Source organism: Arabidopsis lyrata (genome assembly GCF_000004255.2).
Source record: "Arabidopsis lyrata subsp. lyrata unplaced genomic scaffold ARALYscaffold_3, whole genome shotgun sequence".
NCBI lineage: Eukaryota > Viridiplantae > Streptophyta > Magnoliopsida > Brassicales > Brassicaceae > Arabidopsis > Arabidopsis lyrata.
In genome coordinates, this window is record NW_003302553.1 from 2346932 (window position 1) to 2364173 (window position 17242).

At 36.4% G+C, this 17242-nt stretch overlaps 3 protein-coding genes and 1 long non-coding RNA gene across 6 annotated transcripts; 2 read left to right on the forward strand and 2 right to left on the reverse strand.

Annotated features, from left to right (window-relative positions):
• Window positions 1-149: 149 nt before the first annotated feature.
• Window positions 150-4942, forward strand: LOC9318511 (ARM REPEAT PROTEIN INTERACTING WITH ABF2). Of its 3 annotated transcripts, none has more exons than XM_021032778.1 (19): window positions 150-515; window positions 595-746; window positions 856-1019; window positions 1105-1225; window positions 1302-1376; window positions 1491-1585; window positions 1771-1846; window positions 1943-2050; window positions 2265-2393; window positions 2494-2562; window positions 2681-2740; window positions 2916-3039; window positions 3180-3319; window positions 3407-3470; window positions 3552-3631; window positions 4016-4080; window positions 4162-4279; window positions 4382-4506; window positions 4691-4942. In XM_021032778.1, exons 1-19 carry the CDS (start codon window positions 275-277, stop codon window positions 4770-4772), a joined length of 2088 nt encoding a protein of 695 aa, XP_020888437.1. In that variant the 5' UTR covers window positions 150-274; the 3' UTR covers window positions 4773-4942. The 3 variants fall into 3 exon arrangements, with proteins under 3 accessions (XP_020888437.1, XP_020888438.1, XP_020888439.1); XM_021032779.1 differs by having other exon boundaries at window positions 598-746; XM_021032780.1 differs by lacking the exon at window positions 2681-2740.
• Window positions 4943-7359: 2417 nt separating this feature from the next.
• On the forward strand, window positions 7360-8338 carry LOC9320617 (RAN GTPase-activating protein 2). Its single transcript, XM_021031780.1, has one exon. The coding sequence runs from the start codon at window positions 7547-7549 to the stop codon at window positions 8258-8260; it is 714 nt and encodes a 237-aa protein (XP_020887439.1). The 5' UTR covers window positions 7360-7546; the 3' UTR covers window positions 8261-8338.
• Window positions 8339-8381: 43 nt separating this feature from the next.
• Window positions 8382-13780, reverse strand: LOC9318513 (probable ATP-dependent DNA helicase CHR12). The gene is made up of 12 exons (XM_021031779.1): window positions 13305-13780; window positions 12896-13052; window positions 12677-12741; window positions 12387-12575; window positions 11911-12060; window positions 11405-11800; window positions 11038-11297; window positions 10737-10955; window positions 10395-10602; window positions 10170-10323; window positions 9450-10055; window positions 8382-9358 (listed from the first exon to the last, which is right to left on the reverse strand). The coding sequence occupies exons 1-12, from the start codon at window positions 13512-13514 to the stop codon at window positions 8670-8672; spliced, it is 3303 nt and encodes a 1100-aa protein (XP_020887438.1). The 5' UTR covers window positions 13515-13780; the 3' UTR covers window positions 8382-8669.
• A 1464-nt stretch (window positions 13781-15244) lies between these two features.
• Window positions 15245-16376, reverse strand: LOC110230041. Its single transcript, XR_002333289.1, has 2 exons — window positions 15986-16376; window positions 15245-15416 (listed from the first exon to the last, which is right to left on the reverse strand). It is a non-coding gene; the product is annotated as an uncharacterized LOC110230041 (long non-coding RNA).
• Window positions 16377-17242: the final 866 nt, after the last annotated feature.

Consider the following 17242-nt stretch of genomic DNA (forward strand, 5'->3'; position numbering starts at 1 on the left):
GTTTCGCGATATTGTCATAACTTAATTCAACTATATATTTATGCAATTATCAAAAAAAAAAACTATATATTTATGCAAAAAAAAAAAGAAGAAGAGAAATTCAACAATTCATTTATGGAAAACCCTTAAACCAAAAAAATCGTTGAATTTATTTATGAATGAGAAAAAAAAAAAAAAAGACGTACTCGAACGAAGATCCCCAAAAGATTTTCTCTCTGCTCAAATTTGAAATTCGCTACTTCCTTATCTTAATCCTCTCTTTCGCCGTGAATTCATGGAGCAACAACCGGAAAAGCTAGACGACCGGACCTTCCCGGAGCGCAAAGGACAGAAGAGAAAACTGGAAGAAGGAGATGAGCGGGAGATCTCCGCTGTAGCCACCGACGGAGGCGAGGCGCTCCTCCGAGTGGTCGCCACTCAAGTATCCGTACTGAGCTCCACTTTGTCCTGGAAAGAAGCCGATCGCACCGCCGCAAAACGCGCCATCCAAATTCTAGCTGAGCTCGCCAAAAACGGTGAAAATCATCTCCAGTGTTACTAATTTCTTCCTCTTTTTATGCATGACTTCGTGAGTGATTATTTGGTGTTCATCAGAAGATTTTGTTGACGTGATTGTCGAGGGAGGGGCTGTTCCACTTCTCGTTGAGCATCTACAGGCTCCGCCGTACGGTGATGGGGCTCTAAAACCATTGGAACATGAGGTAGAGAAAGGAAGTGCGCTTGCTCTTGGTTATCTCGCAATCAAGGTTTTGATTCACACTCTCCACTCGTGCTGCTACTTATTGAAATCTAGTTACCTTCGATGGATGGTTTATGTGATTTTTGTTTGTTTGTTTTGGAATTGATTGCTAACAGCCAGAGCACCAGAAGCTAATAATTGACTATGGTGCATTGCCCCATCTTTTGAATCTATTGAAGAGAAACAAAAATGGTTCTAGTTCTCGATCTGTTCTCAGAAGGGCGGCTGATGCTATCATCAATCTTGCCCATGAGAATAACACTATCAAGAACCTTGTTAGGTCAGCATATTATAAGTAGTTCCCTCCTTTCGAGTTTTGCATTCAGTACAACCACTATCATGAATGCCAGTTCTTGGATGAGCAGGTTAGAAGGAGGTATTCCGCCTCTTGTGGAGTTGCTTGAATTTGCTGACTCAAAAGTTCAGCGAGCAGCAGCAGGGGCATTGAGAACCCTCGCGTTTAAAAATGATGTTAACAAGAACCAAGTAATTACTGTTAGTTTGTCACCTACAGCTTTTACTTAGTTTTGGATGGAGCGTGATTGGAACTCGTTTCTTTCAGATAGTTGACTGTAATGCTCTTCCAATGTTGATCTTACTGCTAGGATCAGAGGACGCTACGGTACATTATGAAGCGGTAAGACTCCTCTGGGATCCTTTATTGGGGTTTGAGAGTATTTGCAACATCAATTATTCTGCTACTTGATCTACTGAATTGCCATCAACTTAACCAGTTTGATTGGGGTTTCAGGTTGGTGTTCTTGGCAATCTAGTACACTCCTCTCTAAACATTAAAAAGAAAGTTCTTGATGCCAGGGCATTGCAGCCTGTAATCAGTCTTCTCAGGTATGTAAAAAATTGCCATTTTGGTTTACATGGTCAAGCATAAAGTAGTTGGTTTCAACAAAGCTGCAATAAATGTAATTCTTACTATCTTAGCCGTTTCTGATACTTTTTCTTTGTTAAGCTGATGTTCTGCTTTAATACTGTTACCCTCATGTTTGTTGTTGTTGCTTGATGTCTTTTTCTAGCTCTTGTTGCCCTGAGAGCCGGAGAGAGGCAGCTTTGTTAATTGGTCAATTTGCTGCTTCTGATTCTGATTGCAAGGTGCCATTTCATCTCTGGTTTTATACTCCCATTTCTTTTATTCTTGGTGTGATTTTAGTCGTCCTCTGGCCTAGTAGTGATCACATAACTTTGCAGGCACACATAGTACAAAGGGGGGCTGTCTGTCCTTTGATTGAGATGCTTGAGTCACCAGAAGTTAAGTTGAAGGAAATGTCAGCCTTTGCGTTGGGGAGACTGGCACAGGTTATTAATTTACATATTTGTTGGTTTAGTCTTATGAGTTGAAAATCTCCTTTTTGAACATTGTGAACTGCAATTTCGCGGTTTAGCTGTTGCCACAATTTATCTCTAAATAAAATATTTGAGATCATGATGTTTCCCTGGTGAAGATAATTTTTGTGCATTACTGATTATCAAAACCCAAATAATTATAATTTCAAAACACCTTTTCCTGCAGGATTCCCACAATCAAGCTGGAATTGCTCATAAGGGTGCCCTAGGACCTTTATTGAAGCTTCTAGAATCAGAAAATATATCTCTGCAACGCAAAGCTGCATTTGCTCTTTATGGTCTTGCTGATAATGAGGTACGTTGTATGTTATCCCCTGCATGTTTTCTTTACCAGGATTCAAGATCTTGACAATAGAACTCATGAAAAGCATCATTGATCCACCTTTTCTCTCTAGGATAATGTGTCTGCTTTTATCAGCGTGGGAGGCGTCCAGAAGCTTCAAGAAGGAAAGTTTATTGTTCAAGTATGTTTGGCCTTGTTACCCTTTCTCTACTTCCGGATGCTGAGCACATTTACATATTGAAGTTGATTTACCCTGGACCCGTCTCTTGGATGTTTATAACTTTCCGCTAATATTGTAGGCAATTAAAGATTGTGTTTCCAAAACAGTAAAAAGATTAGAGGGGAAGATTCAGGGAAGAGTAAGTGAAAATTTGCATGGCTTCATATATTTTGGACTCCCGGGTGGCAAAATTATAGATTTCACTATATGTAGGAAATTGCTGTAACCTGTTGTAATATCTAAAGCTCTTTTGGAGTTAAGCAAATCTGTATTCAAACTTTGACATCTTATAATATCTTCTTTTTTTTCTGTAGGTTTTAACACATCTATTGTACCTGATGCGCAATTCAGACAAGCTTATCCAAAGACGTGTTGCTCTTGCTCTTGCCCTTCTCTGTTCCCCAGAGGATCAGCGAACCATATTCGTTAATGGCAATGGCATGTGACACCTTCTCTGAATTTTCTTTTCCTAACAAGGAGTGTGTTTTTTGGGATCTTTTATCAATTTAAAGTGTTATCAGTTGAGTTCGGATGCTTCGGTGCATGACGGTTTATTTTTTGTGTAATATTTCTGACAGGATTGGAGTTGCTCCTTGGACTTCTTGATTCTACAAACGCTAAGCAGCAACTTGATAGTGCTGTAGCTCTATACAATCTAGCAAATAGATCTATGGCGCTTTCTTTAGTCGATGCTGCTCCTCCATCTCCAACACAAATGGTCTATTTCTTTCTTGTGTCAGTTCTCCAAACAATTTCCTCATAACAGGTGAAGTCCTAATGCAGTAATTTGTTTATTTGGTCGCAGGTATATCTTGGAGAGAAATATGTAAATAATGCTACGTTGTCTGATGTGACCTTTCTAGTTGAAGGTACTCTTTGAATTCTGTAGTTGCAGCAGTTTTGTTGTCTCCAAAATTTATAGGTAAAATGTGGAAAATATTATACTGCAGGCAGGAGATTCTATGCTCACAGAATTTGTCTGCTGGCATCTTCAGATGCATTTCGTGCAATGTTTGATGGTGGCTACCGAGTAAGTGAGCTTTTAAATTTCTTTGTCCTTGCCAGTGGGATCCTTTTAAACATTTTCTGTGAATACATTGGCTGGCATTTTTAGATCTTTTACCACGTTTTTTGTTTTGTTTTGCTAATATAAGAATCAGTGTTACTTCTTTCTACCATAAGTTTTTGTGCTTTTGTCTTATTTCGACTCGCATGATATTTAGAACAGTGTTGTACTGATTATCTCTTACTTGGCGCTAGTGATTGCGCTGAAACGACAACATCCTTATTACCTACAATGACTGTGTGATTTTTACTGACCTGCTTTCTGTCATGGGAACTCGGATAAGTCTGTATCTTGTGAAAACTAGAGTTACAATGGCTCATTCATTTAGTGCTGATTTCACTCCCGCAGGAAAAAGATGCAAGAGATATCGAGATTCCAAATATTCAATGGGAAGTTTTTGAGTTAATGATGAGGTATGATTGGGTTTGTCTAAAGCTTATAGTTTCTGAGAATGCTTCATGTTTGTAGTTGACTCATGTGGATGATGATTTCAGGTTTCTATACACGGGTTCAGTCAACATCACAAAAGAGATTGCAGAAGATCTTCTAAGAGCAGCGGATCAGTATCTCTTGGAGGGGCTCAAGCGACTCTGTGAATACATTATTGGTCAGGTTAGCCCAAGATGATTGTTAAGTAGAGTAATGTGATATTCTCTCATTGCAATAAAGTTTGCATAATTTATCTAAATTTTACACTGTATTTTCATATGAAAGGATATAACGGTGGAGAACATAGGGAGCAAGTACGATCTCTCAGAAGCATTTAACGCAAAGTCGCTGAAGCAGACTTGTATCTTATTCATCCTTAAACACTTTGATAAACTGAGTTTAAAACCCGGGTAATCATAATCTCAATCTTTCCCACATTTACTATTATAATGGAAGTATCACCTAGAGTCAGCTTCTATTGCATCTTTAAGAATCAGATCTAAGGTTCAACTTATGTTCATAGGCTCATAGTAGATCTAAGGACATCTTTCAGCTATGAAGTATGGATAACCTTTCATTCCCGGTAAAATGCAGGACTAACCAATTGGTGCAGCGAACAATCCCAGAGATACGCCAATTCATGTATAGAGTCCTCAACAAGACTACTAATTTGTGAAGTTTTCGTCGTGCAGAGAAGCAGACACAGTTAGGTCTTATCTTAGGTCCTAATTACTAAGTTAGTCTAATAATTATTCCAAATAGCACTGCTTTGGTTGATTTTGTCATTGTATGGACGATACTGCTTGAATTAGTCGTTAAATAATAAAAGAATAAAACATTTTAACTTTTGACTCTTGCTGCTAAAGTCAACTTTTCAGCCAAGAACTCACAAGCATCATTCTGATATTTAGGAGGCGTGTTTTGGACAATCTCTGTCTCATTCAAAATCTCTGCAAGAGACCCAACAAAACTCTTCTTCCTCCTTTGACCAACATGTTGATGAACATTATAAATAGGAGGAATCTTAGCAAGTGCTGATAAATCTCCAGCACTTATAAGTTATAATAAGCTTAGTTGCAACTTTACTTACGAAAACCGCAGACAGATTCGGTGCGATGAATCTCGTTTTGATTTTGACAAACTCAAGAACTTTCTTCTTCTGGGAATCAAGATCAATAACTAGATCACAGGCCTCTATCGTTTTCTCCTGAACATCTTTTGGAGGTGGCTTTCCAGTTACCAATATAGTTGAAGCAGTATGACCATATCTATTGGAAGAAGGTCATTTACTTGAACCATGTTTAAATTCGTCTCGCAAGCGATTCTTTTAACAACACGAGCATAATGGACTGCGTGAGGTGCAAGACAGTCCAGTGCTGAGTAAGACTGAAATTGTGACGGATAAACTTGTGAAAGATGGCAATTTCCTTGTCGATTTTGACTAAGAGCTTATTTCAATCTAAGATTAGCTTGTATTCTAAATCAAAATCTAGAGCTTCTTCCACTTTCTGCATAATATCAGTAAATCAGTTTCTGTAGCTTAGAAACGCTATCAAGATCATCGTATTCAGACTAGTAATAATAGTCTCGTTCTCTTCTTCTTCTTCCTCCTTTTGAGCATCATCTTCTTCGAATTCGGTTTCAGATAGCTGACCACGGTTGGCGAGGAAAGGATCTTCAAACGTCGCCATATCTCGCAGCAGAATCTGAGTGTTACGAAAAGTTTTTATTTTGATTACTAGGTTCGGCTAAGTATATGAGCCAGTGTGACCGCCAAAAGCCAACTGGGATAAGAGGCCCATACGTTTTTAATACAACATCTCGACATATATACAGATAGATAGATATTAAACCTTATAATAATCAATACTGTTTTAGGATTTTATATCAAAAGTTTGCTTATGTAATATTATTACTAGTAGAAGATACTACGTAAGTTTTTTTTTTTTTAAGTATGTTAATAGAGTGCGACTCTCTACGTTGTTCTCTTTGCCTCGAACATTTGATGGATTCAACATATCATCATTTTGGTTTTAGACTTTTAGTAAACGTAAGCCTTAATATATAATGACCATTTTTATTATCACAAAAAGAAGCTTGCTATTAAATTCCTAAAGAAAATCAATAGATGCACCTACGCTAAAATGTTTTGTTAGTTTTGATGTGATATTTAACATTTTAGAAAGTGACTATTTATACTAGTAGTTTTGAAATATATTTTTTATCGGGTGGATTTAAAAACTTATCCGAGATTTTTGGTACCGACCTTGTACAAAATTTACTTCAACAGCTTACACCGGATATTTCATATTTTTATTTGGATCGGATCAAAACATATCTAAAATTATAAACCGGGTATTCTATATTTAAAAATATAGATATTTAGAAAAATTAGTTTAGATTAAAAATTAAGATTACAACATACATTTTAAACTCCGAAAGACTATGTTTGTTGATGGGGAGAGTTCAACTTCACAAACCCCACGCATGACAGTGTCGATTACGACATTTATTATATACTCCGGAAGACTACGTTTCGACAAGACTTTCGTGGAGAACACTCGTATGAACGAGTTCAAGAGGATTACACTCGTATGAAAGTAACACTTGTGTTAGAAGAGTCAACAACAAGACCAACAGGAAGATACAATATTCGAAGTGTTTCCTTGAAAAACTTCGTTATAGAAAACCTAGAGATTGGTGATGAAATCTTTTTGGACTTTGGATCATAAAGACTTTGGATCATTCTTCTAGCATAATATAATAGTAGTTCATATTTTCACATAAATACTTTGGATCATTCTTTATGTGAACTTGTACATAATCAGTTCGAATAAGCATAACCTATTCATGATTAATTGAACTATTATCCATTTCATTAAATAAATTTAGTATACACGTGAAAAATAGAATAAAATAGAATTGTTTATAGAAAGATCTAGAAGATCCATATGATTAAAGGAAGATATATGAATATATTCTAGAGATATGTATATATCTCATATAATTCTATTAGTTAGATAATTAGGCTAATTCATTTCCTATATAAGTGTATCTCTCATGTACATTTATTCTTTTGAGAACAATAACATATTCTTCTAATTCTATAGGGTGGATTTTATACAATTCCTCTGATTTATCTATCATTCTTTTCATAACATATTGAGTAAAATATTTACTAATTGGATAAGTTAAACTCTTTAAGATGGCTTACACATCAAACCCAACAATACATAATTTGTCAATATTTTGAAAATATTAAATTAAATAATTAATAACAATAGATTTTGTTGGTTTAGATTCTATGATCCTATAACACCTCTGTTATTATTATTCAAAATATAAACTTTTTTTTTTTTGAATTGAAAATATAAATTTATCTATGGCTAACTAAGAATTGGGCTTGTGGTTCCCTTGGGAGAGAAAAAGTTAAAGGAGCTCCTGGTGAATATGGTAGAGACTAGCTTGACCAATGAGGATACTATAGAGGAGAATGCAATTGAGACTTGTACTCATATGAACAGACAACTTTATCTAAGTGATAATAACATAAAAGTTGGAGTTTCTATGAGCAAAGCAGTTTCAAGCTTTAATTTCTTGACTGTAATTACCCTAAGTTATACCAATCTAGAGAATGGAGGTGCTATAGCTTTAGTAAACGCTCTCAAGAACTCTGTTCCATCTCTTCAAGTTATAGAAATGGCTGGAAATAACATAACTTATGAGGCGGCTCCAGCTATCGCAGTTTTTTTGGCAGCAAAGCGACATCTGAAAAAGTTGAACTTGTCAGAGAATAATCTAAAAGATGAGGGATGTCTTGAGATTGTAAAGAGTATGGATGGTTTGGAGTTAGAATATGTTGATATGAGCTTCAATGACTTGAGAAGAGAAGGAGCATTGGGCTTGGCTCGTGTTGTTATCAAGAAAGAAAGTTTTAAGATGTTGAACATTGATGGGAATATGATCTCTGTTAAAGGCATTGAGGAAATCAAAGAGATATTCAAGAATTGTTCTAAGTTACTTGGACCTTTGGATAAGAATGACCCTCTTGGAGAAGAAAATGAGGATCATGAAGAGAGTGAAGGCAATATGGATGATGATGATTTAAGAGAGAATCTTGAAGATTTTGAAGATGAATTTGTGAGTGTATTTATCTTTTATTAGTTTGTATTGTACTAATAGAGAGTGGTTTGGATGCTGAGTTTACTAGAAATGCAGCGGTTTATCAGAAGATCATATGCATACATTTATTTTGGCAAGTGTACATTTAGAGTGGCTCGAAAAATGAATTGGTCTCTTAGATCTTCTGAGCAAAATATTACATATGTTTTATTTTTGAAAGAATGGGTTTTTCAATCCCAAATAAATCATTCTACATAATAAACATGTACCTTAGTAATACCTTTCAACAAAAAAACTAAAAACTAAACTTAACCAGAGAGCAATTAAAATAAATGTATTACATGTTAGATTGGCATAAGTTACATTGGCAAGAAGAACATCTAAATGCTTGTAGAAGACACACAAACACGTAGAAGAAGAGACCAAAGTCAACTCAGATCTCACCTGACCTTCATTTTCGTCTACTTCCGTTGGAACTTTGAGCTCTAGAGTCAGACGAAGAACACGTAAAAGAGTATCTAGACCTTTTCTTCTTATGAGTATTCCACTTGAATATTGCCTTTCCATCATTCTCTTCTTCACCTTCTTCTTCTTCTTCTGACTTCTCCACTCTCCGTTTTCCACTCATCTCCTTTGCTCTTTCTTCTTCTTCTTCCTCTTCTTCCTCCTCCTCGCTCGTCCCATCACTCACAGTTTGGATAGATTCTATCGCTTTTTTATTCGTTGGTGTCTTTGTGTTGCTTGTGTTCTCCTCTCTCCTATGTCTCATAGAGAGTTTTGACAGGTCTTCACCGCTCTCCACGGCTTTCAGCCACTGTAACTCGCTTAGTGTGTCGCTGTAAACGATCTCTTTACGTTTTCGCTTACCTGTGACACTCCCAAAATTGAACTTTCCGCTGTTCAACTTCTCATCTTGGCTCTGAGTAGTGTACGCCCACTCAGGGACTTCCTGCTCTTGCATCAGACGGGCTCTGTAATTCTCCTTCCTTCGTCTCTCCTCATCCATTCGCTCAAACATCCAAAATTCATCCTCACTACGAGCCGCGAGCCGATTTATTTCTCTCTCACTGGGGACATCTGTCCCGAGCGAGCTTGTTCCTTTGCGCATAATCTCTTCAAGCATCTCTCTTCGGTCTTGTGCTGTTGATGTAATCACAAAACCCACATCAAGAGATTACCATATCGATATAGAAAGCAGAAGACCTCACATTGTTCTTTCGGACAGACATACCAGTGGAAGTTGTGTTGAAAAGTCCAGCTTGTATGACTTTGGCGTCAATGCCCATCTTTTGCTTTGCACGCTCCAATATTACTTCTTCAATGGAACCAACGCTAACCAAAACAAACACTCTGACTTCCTTCTTCTGCCCTATGCGATGTGCTCGATCCTCGGCCTGTTGGTCCATTTGTGGGTTCCAATCGCTGTCAAAGATAATAACAGTGTCTGCAGTCTGCAAGTTCAAACCAAGACCTCCGGCACGTGTGCTCAAAAGAAACATAAAGTAGGGAGAATCTGGCTCGTTGAATTGCTTCAGTAAAAGCCCTCTTTGATCTGTCTTTGTGGTACCATCGAGTCTAAGGTATTTGTAATCATTAAGTGTCAAGTATATCTCAAGAACGTCAATGAGACGGGTCATTTGGGAGAAGAGAAGAATCCTATGTCCAGCCTTGCGCAGTTTTGGAAGGAGACGATCAAGGAGTTCAAATTTCCCTGAAGCTCTCACAATCTCAGGTTTCTTCCACATATTGTAGTCTCCTCCAACAAATAGATAGGGATGGTTACAACACTTTCTTAATTGCATCGTTAGATTTTGCAGACTCTTTGATTTCCCAGATCCTGCACATGGTGATTAAGTTTGCATAAAATCAGCTTCACTTTCTGATTCATGCTCTCTACCTCAAAGATGAGCGCAAAATTATGGAGAGAGTATACGTGAGTTAGGCTAAAAACCTGTTTGAAGGCCAACCCTGCCCATGTCTGTAACTTGTTTGTAATACACTTTCTGCCATGCCGACATATCACACTTCAATATGACCTGTGTCTTTCCAGGAAGGAATTTCTCTACTTCGTCCTTTTTCCTTCTCAGTATAAACGGCCTTATAACCTGAAAGTGACAGAGTGATTACATTAAAACATTGCATACAGAATTTAAGGAAAGAGAGCTAAAGAACTCACATGATGCAGACGGTGGATAATCAAGAGCTCCTCTTCATCCGTAAGACTGACATTACCACGGTCAGCGAAAGGAGCATTAAACCATTCCTCGAAGTTTTGAACTGAGTTAAAGATGTGAGGAAGGAGAAAATTAAGCAATGACCATAGTTCTTGAAGGCTATTCTGTATGGGTGTCCCGGTTAACAGAAGTCTGCGTTTTATACGATAGCTGCATCCGGATAAATTTTTGTTAGAAAATACACTCAAAGTCCTCATTATTCTCTAGGAGATAAATCAGAGCAGCCTTAAACCTAATAGTTAGCTAACATCGTTCACTTCAGAAAAATGAATATAGAGATATACCCTGTTACTAGAGTCTTTGCTAGAGCAGATTCGTGGTTCTTCAGCCGATGTCCTTCATCAACAATCATGTAGTACCATTCAATTTTCTTCAAAAATGCTTTATCTCTCATGATAAGATCATAATGGGTTATCAACACATTAAATTTTCCTTCTCCTGCAATTTTTTCCCTTATTGCTTTTCTTTCCTCTAAACGTCCATCATAAAGAAAAGCTGCAATGCTGTCAAAAAACAGAATGGCTGATTTAACATATACACCAGTGCAAGTTCCCAGCACCAAGAAAAATATTGTTTGCAACATACCTTGGTACCCATGTTGCAAACTCGTTTACCCAATTTGGTAGCACAGCTTTTGGAGCAACTATAAGATAAGGCCCAGGAACACCTTTATTTTCCAGAAGATACGCAATCAGAGAAATTGTTTGAATAGTTTTTCCCAAACCCATCTCATCAGCTAAAATTCCATTGAGGTTATTGTTGAATAGAGAAACCATCCATTGGAGCCCTTCTAATTGATAGGATCGTAGTTCCCCACCTTCTAGAAGCGAGGGCTGCTCCGTCACCTGTTAAAAGTATATATTGCTACTTTAAATTCCCTGGTCTCTGAGATGGCAGTGGTTTAAACAGTTAACCGTACTGCTACTAAGTGTACTATAGAGATCTACGTTACCTTCTCTTGTATTGAATGGATAGCAGAGTTATACTGCCTCTGTCCTTCTAGTAAATCATTAGAGTCATCGTTATTGTCAGACTCAGTAATATCAATATCCTGATCAGGAAGCAGATCCTGCAATGCTTCACTTCTTGGACCATCAAGTTCAGATAAGTCAGATTCTGAGTCTTTAAGAAGATCAATGCCTTCCGGAAGTTTAGCATCTTTCTGACGTTGAACAGCAGCTCCCAAATTAGCAAGGAGTTTGTTTGTCTCCTCTAAAAGAGTGGTTAGTCTTTCATTTTTACTCTCCTTTACTAGTTTCATGTATGCCTCTTGATCATCGGACTTAAGGGCCATGAGCCTCAACTTTTCAGCACGGGTAGCACGTTGTCTTTGTCTCCCATGCCAAGCCTGTTCGAATAATGTAGACAAAAATAAATTTTAGATGTTTGTATATTGGTAATATTTAAAGATAACTGGAACTACTGTCACAATAACTGCATAAGTCAACTCTATCATACCTGCACACCATCATTCCTTTGCCTACGGCGTTTTTGAGTCGCCTGAATTTGCAACTGGAATTCACGAACTGCATTAAGTACTTCTGCAAAGAATTTCCTCTTGGCGGTTTCAATCAGATTCTTCTCCTCTTCTTCTAAACGTGATAACCTCTGAACAAAGACTTTTAACACATCAGCAATGCAAATCAAGAAGTTTGAAAACTATAAATAAATTATCATGTCATAAGCACTAGAAATTGTGTACAGTTTTCATTTCAATACTATAAAATCCATTTAAATGAGTTCCAACAAAACAGAATCGAGTGATATATTTTTACACATGTCTAGTCGTACTGCAAAGATATATGAGCCATAGTTCAAAGGCCTTATGCCCATCATTTATGCCATCAGGAAACTTCATCTTCATGGGTTAAAATAAAATCCAGGACCTAAAAAAGTTGCACCAGAATATGCTAGCTGAATAAAAGGTAAATGACCTCAGCATCACGCTTCTTTCTGAACTGATCATCAGCTTCCATAGCAAAAGGATCTCCAACCCCATAAAATGGACGAGGCAACCGCATCATGCCCCAGTCAAATAGTTGGCTACTGACATCTGCACAGTTCAGACGTAGCCAGAATTCCGAGCTCACCGCGGTTCGAACCTTGCCTTGCAATTCTCGTAGCTGTGACTCACCAAGGTAAAGTGTCAATGTCAAAGATAAAACAATTCAAACAATGTAACATAACAACAAAGATCAATGAGAACATCTAGCGACGAAGATACCTTAAGCCCATATAGCTCAAGTAAGCATTTTGCCTGCAAGTCTTCACCTCTAGTGGAAGGTAATTCTGATTTAAAAACACAAAGAGTAAGCATTCCGCTTGAAGAATAAAGGGTTTTAGAAACGTAATTCACAAAGGTTCTCCAGTATCAAAAAACTATTGCCAGGCATAACAAAATCACAACTTGAGAATGGATTGAAGTATAACTTGGGATAATAACCTTCAAGTTCAGATAAGCGGCGTTGGATATGACTCTTATTCCGATAATCGAGTAATTCTATCAATCGAGAGCCTGATTCACAATTTGGTCTCTGCTTCAAAAGTGCATCCTCGAACTCACCCATCAAATCACCTCCATAGGGAGTTAAATTATTCCCCTGCAAAACAACAAAGAGACCACATCACAAATTAAAGCAAAAACCTTTAGACTGTAATTTGACAAAACAAGTCACTGGAGATATCCAATTTCCATAGAAACTCGAAAAAGGAGAAAACTTTGAACCTAAACTCGAAGCAAAGCTACAAAAACAAATCACAAGACCACATAAATCGATTCAAAACCCCCAAACAAAGCACAAACCAAAAAAGGGGCAAACACCAAAAAGGGGCTCAAGAGTGGATGGGCTTACAGGCGGCGAAGTAGGTAGCGGCGGAGAGACATCGGAGTCGGAAAGAGAAGAAGAAGCGCCATGGTAGATAGAGGAAACGGCGGCGAAGAGGTGAGGAGGCAAAGGAAGGTCACGAGAAATGTAATTGACAGCACAGATCAGAGACTTGGTGGTCTCAACTGGATCTTCTTGAGAATTGCCGCATCTCTCTTGAAGCTGCTGAGCCACCATGGCGGGAACTTGTATTCACCGTTTTCGATTTCAACTATCACAAATTTGATGTTTTTTTTGTTGTCTTGTTTTTTTTTTTTTTTTTTTTTTTTTTTTTTTGTAATTCAGTTTTCTCAAATCTCTCTCTCTTTGCTTTAGACACACACACTCGAGAGAGAGACCGAGACAAAAGATGAGATGGAGAGAAAATTGGATATCTGGTTTACGATTTTTAGGACTCACCAAACATCTTCTTGTATTTACATTTTTAACCCCCTTTTCTTAATGGGCCATTGGTTAGGCCCATTTGATCGTCATCTGCGGGCTAACCATTGATGTTTATTGGGCTTTAAAAGGAATATTTTAGTTAATGTTTAGAAGGTTCATAATAATCCCGCTAATTTATAAAAGTTGTATGATTCGACAAGTTCTGGTAATATGCTAAATAGTTCATAGAACCAAATTATTAATTTATACGATAGGAAGTTTTTGAGAAAGAAAAAAATTGCTATATGTGGTAAAAAAAAATCTAACGGAAGTAACACATTTGTAATTAATTGTAATTGTCTCGTTCTGATCACATCGAGTGTAACGTTCGGGTTGGTGGAATGAGAGTGTTTGTTTTGTATCGATTCCCATAAAGAGGTAATAAGACAACACACCGACAAAACATAATGTCCATTCGAATTTCTAAAATCTTGTAATTTCAAAACCGTAAATGAGTTACTCACATTTTGTCTTCGTCTCGGAACTCAGAATTTGGTTGCTATTGGGAGATAGTGTGTTCCTTAGAGATTCTTTGTCCCATTTCTTTCAGTTTGTGAATTACAATGCGAGTACTAATGACGGATAAATGATTCAAATCTTTCATTGTGTCAATTGTAGATGTTGTCAATGTTATTATAGTCTCTTGTAATCTTGTTAAATTTTTTATGTGTAGCAAACTAGCAACTGTTGTTTTTCTTCCCTATCGTCTATTGGCTACTATATATGTTGGCTAATAACTAAAGATCCTTTGTTCTAGTAATGGAATAGATCGATCCATGACTGTGTTTGTTCGTTTGAATCACTATTCTTATCCATAATACACCTAAAATAAATTCCTTTTTGATGTAAATTGACACCTCCTTTGTGAAAGCTATAGTTTGCTTGGATGATATGTGAGTGAGACAATAGTTATGGATGAGATTGATATTTTCATGTGGATGTCATGCGTCAACAAAAGCAATGGGAGACAAACAATAATTCTATGTGGCCAATACATAAAATTCTTTATTTATATTCTTTATCTAGTAAAATTTTGAACTATGTTAACCAATGGTTCCTTAACATGTGTAAGCATTGTTTATATATATTAAGCTCGATTTAAATTTAATTCATGGTCAGAATTTAAAAGTTTAAGGAATGGCTCATAAAGGCTCCACTAAGAGCATCTCCAATGGTTGAGAGTCCCCTATGGGTTCTCACCAATTGTTTAATATAAATTTTGTATGAGAGCTTATGTTTTTTAAAAAAAAATTTCATAGTCCAATGGTAGTTTCTCTTTAGTGGGGTTCTTAGAAAAATAAAAAATAAAAAAATTATTATATTTCATAAAATTTAATAATTATTGCAATTCCTAACATATTAAACATACATTATTTTCAAACATGTAAAAATAGATATTCAAATAAAAAACTGGAATAACGATCACATTTTGGGAGATGAAGAAAAAGAAAATATGGAGAGAAGTCATGGTTTTGTGGTTGATGTAATTTAAGTTTTGTTCTAGTTTGTGTGAGATATGAAGAAATCATTCACATAAGAAGATGCTTTGTATATATACAAATAAAAATTTGGGTTACATTTGACTCCTTAAAATGACACTCTCTCAAAAGATAACATCAGAAAATGGTTTTATCCCATGTCACCTAGCTTCTGCAACTACATAAACGTATAAAACCACTCATCAACAATCCATTCTTTCCTTCAATAAACCATCAAAACAAAACATAGCTTTTCTTTAATCACCTAATCAGTCCTTAATTGCAATATAAAACCATCAACAACACATCGTTTAAGTCATTATTTGCAGTATATAACCACTAAAGCACATATTTTACTATCAGATCACTCCTTAATTGTAGACTGTAGTATTTAACCATTTAAAAGCACATATTTAACTAACCATGTAAGAATAAACAGAGTTTAGAAATTGCTTCATTTAGGCATTTCAACAAACATGTTATGTGCAGCTACCAAAAGCTCACGTCAATAGCAAAATCAGCTCTTGGAAACCAAATGTGATTCAAATTACAACAATTTCAGACGCAAACTATACTAAACAACACAAAAGATCCCGAAATTTCCAGAAAAGAGAAGAGAAGGCAATTGCCACAATTCATTTAATAAATAAGATCCCAAAAATTGATATAAAAAGCTTTCAACTTTCAGTGATTCAATGATTCTGCTTATTGAATGCAAACAAATACGAAATTTAAAGATTGAGTAACCTGTTCCATAGCAGCCTGAGCGGCGGTCATGAGCTTAGTGGCGAGACCGAGCTTGCAATGGGTATGAAGAGCGGCGAGATAAGTAACATAGCTGATGATTTTTAATTTCACACTTAAAAATACTTCCAATCAACGGAATCGGAGAAATCTCCGGTTTGATCGCCATCGCCAGAGACAGAGAGTCGGGAAAAAATTTGCGAAGGAGGAGAAGGACACAGCGTGTTCTTTTTCTTGCTGGGTCAAAAAGCATCAGCCAATCAAGGCTTGATACGTCTGCGGTTCTCTCTAGTTCCCAAAACTCTCTCAAGAGAGCTGACTCTCTTGATAATTATGTGTTTTGATTTATTTTAATTCAATTTAAAGCAGAGAACCCCACTCTAAATCAACTAAAACCTCCCATTGGAGATGCTCTAAGACCATCTTTATCAATGAGTTTTTAAAAAAATCTTAAGATGATATTAGTAATTTTTTAGTATTATTGCTAAGAACCAAAGTTAAGATTTACCTCTTTTTGGCTCTTAGGTTAGCAACTCCCTCAACTCATCTTAACTTTGGTTCTTAGTAATAATACTAAAAAATTACTAAGATCATCTTAAGATTTTCTTAAGAACTTATTGATAAAGATGGTCTAACATAGTCAAAAAGATGATTTTTGCTTATGCAAACCATTTTAAGCCATGAGATGTACACTTTGGTTTCGCATCATGTGTTTAGATTCGATATAGCATTTTGAGATTAAATTTTACGATACATTTGTTTCATAAAATTCGTTTCAAATAAGTAAACCGGACGAAATCCAGAATCATATAATCCGAATGAAATTGGATCTCTGGAAAGCTAAGTGCTGAATAACGCTTTCAAATATGCCAACACATCTACATTAAAGATGCATATATACACTCATTTTATAACAACACTATTGGTATAGTTTGGTACATACATCAAAACGTAATGCTTAAGTTTTCGATCTCCACTAAATTTCAAGTGGTATGACGTATTCTTGCCTTTAGATCCTCCATTAGTTGAAACAAAATAACTTATATTGATGGATAACGATTCGAGTTTCACTCTATTTTTTTTTTTTTTGGGTGCATCGGGCTTGTGTGCTACGTACAACAAAAGTCAGATTATATAATCTGACTTTTGTTGTACTTTAATTTGCTTGTGTCGCTTGTCGGTATTCACTTAATAATTGTAAAACTTAATTAAATAGTAAAAGCATCTTTAGGTAATAGGACACAATATTAAAAAGTAAAG